The sequence below is a fragment of the Leptonotus elevatus genome, chromosome 10, assembly GCF_054856555.1.
Source record: "Leptonotus elevatus isolate MCC_2025b chromosome 10, RoL_Lele_1.0, whole genome shotgun sequence".
In the NCBI taxonomy this organism is placed as follows: Eukaryota; Metazoa; Chordata; class Actinopteri; order Syngnathiformes; family Syngnathidae; genus Leptonotus; species Leptonotus elevatus.
This window is the reverse complement of record NC_141248.1, coordinates 8,395,623-8,403,419: the sequence shown is the minus strand read 5'-3', so window position 1 is coordinate 8,403,419 and position 7,797 is coordinate 8,395,623. Positions and strand designations below refer to the sequence as shown.

The 7,797-nt window shown below is 39.6% G+C and overlaps 1 protein-coding gene across 12 annotated transcripts in view; it reads left to right on the top strand.

The window, feature by feature from the left end:
* The first annotated feature begins 5,080 nt into the window (after positions 1 to 5,080).
* The window catches only part of LOC147166938 (inositol 1,4,5-trisphosphate-gated calcium channel ITPR1-like), a 78,258-nt gene continuing 75,541 nt past the window's right edge, over positions 5,081 to 7,797 (top strand). For all 12 annotated transcript variants that reach the window (XM_086086204.1, XM_086086198.1, XM_086086205.1 and 9 more), the window contains exons 1-2: positions 5,081 to 5,275; positions 6,277 to 6,395. In XM_086086204.1, the coding sequence (XP_085942330.1) occupies positions 6,304 to 6,395 (92 nt within the window). In that variant the 5' untranslated portion in view covers positions 5,081 to 5,275; positions 6,277 to 6,303. The remainder of the gene's footprint in view (positions 5,276 to 6,276; positions 6,396 to 7,797) is intronic.

Here is a 7,797-nt window from a genome sequence, read left to right as displayed (position 1 = left end):
ATTGTGTGTAGTATGGAGACTTGCCTTAAGGCAGTGACATTCAGTAATATGGCCAACTGTGGACCAATTAGTCCCGAGCTGTCTGGTGACACACTTCTAATTCTCTTGTGGTTATACAAACACGCAAACTTAGTGATACCACAAGACCAGAAAATCCCATTGATGTCGCCTCTTTGCACACTCACCTCATCTGGTGCACTGCTGTACATAGAAATTGTAAGGACCATTTGGCACAATACATGTACAAAAAACGACAACATGCCAAACAAGTTTAACAAGCGAAAGTGAGGCGCAGAGCCCACCATTGTGACCGATCCTGACGGATTACCAGCAATGAAATCTTCTTAGAGAAAATTCTGAAGGTTTAAATAAGTGGCACGTGACCAGTGTCTTGTCTGATGTCCTTCTTCTCAAGTATTAACAACAGAACACCAGAGTTGGATAACCGGAAACAATCCTGCAAATCAAACCCCTGGTGGATAATTTACCTCTGTGTGCGTTCGTGTTTATGTGTATGGTCTGACATCATGATTATGCTGTAACCTAGGGGATGTGATGTGATAAAGTGGTCCTCAAAGGCCAGCTGCCTGTAAGCCAACAATTCAAAAAATTTAATTGATTGACATCACCACCTTTGAGTATGCAGCAACGCTAATCACATGCTAATCACATTGCGATGATTTATACACAGTAAATTCTGTAGAGGAAATTTGACTAGATTTAGAGTGGGACCAAATAGACTCAGTTTTCGAGTAGTTTTACACTTGGAAGAGAGTAAAATAAAAAAAAATAATAATATTAATTCAAGGGTTGAGGAATGAACTCACAACCTTCAGCTTGAGAGATAGCCGATCTACTCCCTGAGCCATGCAGCTCCTGCTGTGTGTTAGTATGAAAGTCGTGAATTCTTTCTCGGGTTGTTCCGATACTGGGATAGGGTGAGGCCCCGATACTGCATTAAAACAATGGTATCGGCATTGGAAAGTACTAACAAGTAACATGCCGATGCCATTATTTTCGATGCTAATATAGGACTTTGGATGCAGCATCTTGTGTGTTGCTCGTGCGCGACCTTCACTGACGTGTGACGTGTTCACTGCATGCCGAGCCAAGATATACTATTGGCCCTTGAATGCTCTGAACCAATGGCAGGGCAGCTTTTTCATGTTGCGGAAAAAACAACAACTAGGTATCGGTATGGTATCAGCAGTAGCCGATACTGCAAAACTGCTTATCGGAATCGGGGGCCAAAAACAAGTATCGGAACAACGCTAGTTTGCTCCTCAACCCTTGAGTGACTTTACCCCCTTCCCCCAATTATTTCTTTTTACTCTCTTCCGGGTGTAAATATTACTCTAAAACTGAGTCTATTTGGTCCCATCGAGTCAAATTTACTCTACATAATTTACTGTGTAGATAAAGCTTTAAGTCTGAAACTAGTTTTTCCTACACAGCAAAATCCCAGGGCCTAGTTACAATATCCCAGGTCTAATAATTCTATTTCCATTGGGAATATGCAGGCCATTATACCAGCATAATTGTCTTTTATTTTTAGTGAGGACATTTGCTACATGAATTCAGGGTGCTGCCATTGTCTTCCATAGAGTGACTTTAGTATCAGTATACACTTTGCATCAATAAGCATGCTGTATTTTATGATTGTTGTTGTGGGGGTCAAGAATTTTTTTTATTGTGCTCTTCAATTCAAAGATAAGTCAAAAGAAGAAGATGTGACAGTTCCACTTGTTCATGTGTGAGCACTGCGTTCAGGTGGAATTAAAGTTAAACCTCTTAAGTCGTGACTGGGACTCACTCGACCCATGCAAGGGACATGATGTAATTCGCAGTTACTGCACGGCAATAGCCCGGCAGACAGAGAGGAGATAATGGACTTGTGTTGGTGTGACCTTCTCGTACACTTTGCAGGGCTACGGATGTAATGTCAAGTATTTTCACTGCGCATTGATTCACACCATCTAGTTCTATCCTGTACTACACATTCTGTAGTGAATTTGAGGAAAAACTGGATCATGTTCTCAGAGCAACAAGCATTGCAGAGGGCTGAGAGTTTAAACAGTAAAAGTTATTTTTTAAGTGATGCCAGGAATTAGTATCACCATTCTACTTTTAGTTCAGAATGACGGATAACCCATTAACTACGGTTGTTTTTTCCCAGTGGCGCTATGACTTTAGTGGGTCACTGTCCCAGATCCGGAATAGCAGTAAAAGCCGTCACACCGTTTATGGTCTTGTGGAGTAAAGTGAGCTTGTGCAAGATTTATCCTGATTTTACTCATCCACACATTGTCAGGTTTGAATAAGCACAAAAAGAAAGATCTCAAATCACTTTTGCGAGCAAGGGTTAGTTTGCAAACATGGTCAAAACAAAGACACAGACAAGAGCACTGCCAACCACTGTGCCCACTCATCATGGCTGCCTGGGGAAGGCCTAAACGTGCACAAGAATATTCACTCTAATGCATGCACAGGGTTGACTCTCACAAAACTGTACACCCACACTCATGCATGCTTGCTACTTTTTTTAGCATCCCCCTGTCTCCTTTGTGTTTCTTGATGCTCGGGTGTGGAAGAAAATAGGCCTTCACTATGTTTCCATGTTGAAGAATAAGTTCATGCTGCCTCTTATTCAAACTTGCCATCTTTTACGTATATCCCACTTAAAGATTTATATTTATTTATTTTTTATTTAATTTTTTAATTACGTATTTATATCTGTTTTTATTTTCATTTGTATTTATTTCTTAATCAATTAATTAAGTCTTTTAGTCATTTATTTATTTTAAATGTTGACAGTTTTAGTCCTCCATACCTTGAGGAAGAAAATTCAGACAGAAAAGAAAGTGCATGTGTAATCACTTTAGAATGATCCTTTTGAAACATCAGCAGTTTTTGAAAAAAACTTCATCACCTATTTCCCCTCTCTGTAGTCAGAGGTAGCCAGTCTTCTGTACGCTGTATCCATGACAACTGAGTACTCAGTGATCTGTAGTCAGCATTACTTAGTGTCAAATATGGCAAAAGCCTGCAGATATAGTTGAAGTGGCAGATGGGTTATTATTACCTCAGATATTGCCATGTCATGAAATTGTGAGAAAACACATCTGTCATGCTTGAGTTTGCAAGTAATTATGATTTAAGAAGATTAGCAGCCAATTTTCCCTTTTATAGTTCATTTCTCGGCGGCACGGTGGCTGACTGGTTAGCACGTCCGCTTTCCAGTGCAGAGGACGTGAGATCGAGTCCGGGCTTCGGCCTTCCTGGGTGGAGTTTGCATGTTCTCCCCGTGCTTGCGTGGGTTTTCTCGGGGTGCTCCGGTTTCCTCCCACATTCAAAAGACATGCATAGCAGGCTAATTGAACACTCTAAATTGTCCATAGGTGTGGTTAATGAGTGTGGATGGTTGTTTGTCACTATGTGCCCTGCGATTGGCTGGCAACCAGTTCAGGGTGTACCCCGCCTACTACCCAAAGCCAGCTGGGATAGGCTCCAGCGACCCTCGTGACCCTTGTGAGGACAAGCGGTTAAGAAAATGGATGGATAGTTTATTTCTAGGTATAGAAATTGGATAACTACAACCACCAGCATTTAACATGCAAAACAAGGATGTGGCTTGTCAAAAATTTAATCACAGGCATGATAAACATATTTTGTCTTAATTTGATCATTTAAAATAATGACATACTTTATCAATTCTGAATCATACTGCAATGTAGATGTCACTAAATGTCAGAGATGCGTTCACCCACTATCCTTTTACTTTTGAGTCTTCTGTTGCACCAAGGGTCAGGATACAGAAGATGGAACCACACTGGGATTTTAATGGGTAAGCTGCAAATAAACCAGATCCCTCAAACTGGAGGCTAAGTTTTACATCATTACCTTGGTTGCCAAACCTGCCCGGTTCATCCAATAGCAACAAGATGGCTTGTTTGGGTGCATAGAAAAAAAAAAAATCTAATCATGCATAAAACGTTTTAAACAAACTCAACAAACAACAATAAGTCAAAATTTGTTCAGAAGTGAGTGTTTTTTGTGTGATTGGTGACTGCCCAAATAAACGGCTTTTAATTCACACTCTTTCCCTGGTTGACATGCACAGCTTGATGCCCCTTTATAAACCATGACATGTGTGTTTCTGTTTCTGACAATAAGACAATCTCTAGAACCATGGGGAACTGTTCAGCACTCTTAGGGCCTGTTTTTCATGATTCTTTTGAATTTGAACCTTATCAACACATTGTTTGTTTTCATCTTGGCCATCCTACTTAAAACATTCTTCCATTCCGTCATACAGTACCATTGGTAAACAAACCATTCTATGTCATTCCATTCAGTCAGTCATTTGGCCAAGGCAGAGCGATTGAGCGAGCAAGGTAAACCACCTGAATGAATTATTTTCTTTTTGTGGGATGGTGGTACAGGACCAACAACTGCTCTAGTTTGAATGTGTGAGGTAGCCTATCAGTCAAAAAGAAGATGATATGTGATTAAGGTATAAAGTGTTCTGGAAGGACGTCAGTTTAGCATTCCAACCATTACAGTGATTCAAAAAGAAGACATGGTGGTTATACAGACTAATGCGGCATTCGATAAATGTGGGAAATTGGTCATATCAATTCTACGAAAATGTAAACCACAATGATGGTTGATTCCGATAAATTTGTTGTTGTTGCAGTTACGTAAAGTTATTTTTTTTTGAATAACTAAATTATTGTTATAATGAACAAATGGATAAATATATTTATAATTGTGTACATTATTTGCATTAGATTAAAATAGCTAGCTACACTTCTGTTGCTAGGTTTAATGGTACAGATACAGATGTGCTCTTTTGACGCTGAAATGGATAGCATTCTGTACACTACTCAGCCACCAGGCTGTCTTAATATTTTCTTCTGAGAATTTCTTAAACATTCTGAAATGTCCTACTGTTAAACAATGTACCCAACGTTTCATCCCACCATCGCAATTTATTGACATTGCGTTAAAGAACTGCATTTCCCATGGATCAATGCTGCAGTATAAATAGCAACGAAAGGGGCGGGCCACCAGTGACATGTGGAGGAGTGAAAGCCGATTGTTGCTAAACGTTCGCTCGGCTGTCAGAATACAGCCGCCGTTCACTCTCTCCCTACCTGGACTTCCACCACCATGGGGACTTAACCGAGGATAGCACGTTGGAATTGATCCTCTGCTGACCTAATTAGCGGCGGTTTCTTTCGCTGGGTTGCTGCCTTAACTTCATTTTGTCCAGGTAATGATGTGTCCTTTCAGTTTAATGTCTGAGTTTTGAGCATCCTCGTGAAGGAAGTAGCCCACGCGCTAATTTACATCTCCGACACAGCTGTTTGTTTGTTTGTTTGTTTGTTTTTTAAATTACAATTTATGTGTGCGCGCTACACAAAAATTAAAGGCAGAGCGAGGGTTGAAACATGGGCCCCATATTAATTTAAACTCACAAATAGACCGTGTCTGTTTTGGAGCCACTAGTAATATAACGTTAAGTATATCAGTAAATGTTAATAGGAAAATCTAGAAAGTTGCATCGTCAAGGTGAGAGTTTGATTTGTGTCGCTCTCTGTTTATTGTTGATGGCTGTTGCGTGAATATGTTTGCCTGGAGTGAGACATGCTTGGTTAAAGTCACCAAAGGTGTTACACTGCATTCAGTTTAGTAGAAAACACCGATTCAGACAATTTGTTTTATTGGCACATGCCTGCCATGTATAGTACAAGTCAAACTTTATAATTGTACTGTACAAGACTTGTTCAGTTGCATATTAATCTTTCAGCTGTAACTTTAATATAGCACATTTTCACTGGCATTTCATATTCTAAACCCAAGATTCCCTGAGTAATGGTGAGTTATTAGTTTGGGATAGCTTCCCATTCATGTTATGTATGAAGAATCATATCATAATAGAAGACCTGGTTTAAAAAAAAAAAATCTGCCTTCACGAATATAACAATGCTAAGATTTATGCATATTAAAATAAGTTATCTGCCTTTAATATTTATGGGTGGTGGTGGTAGGGATTTTCACAAGAATATTGCTCAATACACTGAATTGAATCATTCGTAGACAAACAATTAAACCTGTCATTGTACCCGTGTTTAGACTCACACAGACAAACAAACGCTGTACTCAATAACATCTGTACAATTGACAAATTATGCTTCACTCCTGAAAAATGTTCCACATGGTCACTTTTAAGTGATTTAATTGAGATTGTCTACCTTTGGTGCTAATTTTCAGGAGCCGTTAAGCGTGCGGAGCTACAGAATGTCAGACAAGATGTCCAGTTTCCTCCATATTGGGGACATTTGTTCCCTATATGCAGAGGGTTCCACCAGTGGATTTATCAGCACCTTAGGGTAAGTCTATAACCCTGTATGTTAACATTCTTGACTCGTATAACAAAGACCACCAGGTCAGCTTGTTCTCCTGTGGTGACTCTGGTGTGCGTTTCATACCTCATAACATTGTACTCCTTAAGCCTCCAAGACAGGTCAGGAAATAGATGAATACTTTCTTGTAGGGATATGGCGAGTACCTGGGGTATTGGGCTGATAACGGACCTCATTTCAATGTATCGGTACTCGCAACAGTGGTTGAGCCTTTTGTGGCTGTTTCGATCAGGAACTAGAAATTAGAACAAAAAAATTGCCATTAATTTCATGCAATTAAATGATATATTGGGATATATCGATATTTATTTAAAACTATCTGTCATTGTAGTTTTGGGGGAAATTTGATGTATCAAAAGTATAAGTGGTATCAGTACTGTACTTGGTATCGGTGATTACTAAAGAGTTGAGTACTCATACTGTATACGTTTGAAAAAAAAAATTTTTTTATGTGGAAGGTAGTGAAATCAAATGAGTAAAGTTAGGAAAATACATTTTGCTGAACACAACTAAAATGAAGACTTATATTGGTTTTTATTTAGTTTTATTTAACCTTTATCCAAAACTATTTGTTTTGCTTCACTACTATGTGTAATTTAAAAGTAGTAAATTGATCTACACAAACAAAATGTGGTATGCACCTGAAATGAAGAAAGAAAGAAATTCTTAAAGATTAGGAGGAATATTTTTTAGCAATATAAATTATTACCGCATATAATGAAGTATTTTGTGTTTCATTGAGGGCTTGCAGCAATGCTGTCACGTTTTGTTGAGTTTTGCGATGTCGATGTCCACATTCATAAGCGCAACACTGTGCGTAGTTAATAATAATAATAATAATAATAATAATGCATCAGATTTATATAGCGCTTTTCTAGACACTCAAAGACGCTTTACAATGGAATGGATACATTATTCATGCACTCACACATTCACACTGCGGTGGCGGTAAGCTGCTTAAGTAGCCACATCTGCCCTGGGGCAGGCTGACGGAAGCGTGGCTGCCAGTGTGCGCCTACAGCCCCTCCGACCACCACCAAACATTTGCACACCAGTGTGAGTAGCACTGGAGGCAATGTGTGTGAAGTGCCTTGTCCAAGGACACAACGACACATGACTTTGGGAGAGCGGGGATCGAACAGCTGACCTTCTGGTTACTGAATGACCGTCTCTACACCCTGAGCCACGGCAGCCACAGTGGTTGCGACTCACGATGACAGCGCGTTCGATGTCAACGCGTTTGGTGGCATGCAAAAACGGTTTTGGTTCATAATAAACACAAGTTCGCTGACTAAAGCCTTCGTAATCCATAATAGACCTTACAAATATGTAACACATATGGTCCTAATGCTAGCTTCCAGACATGACT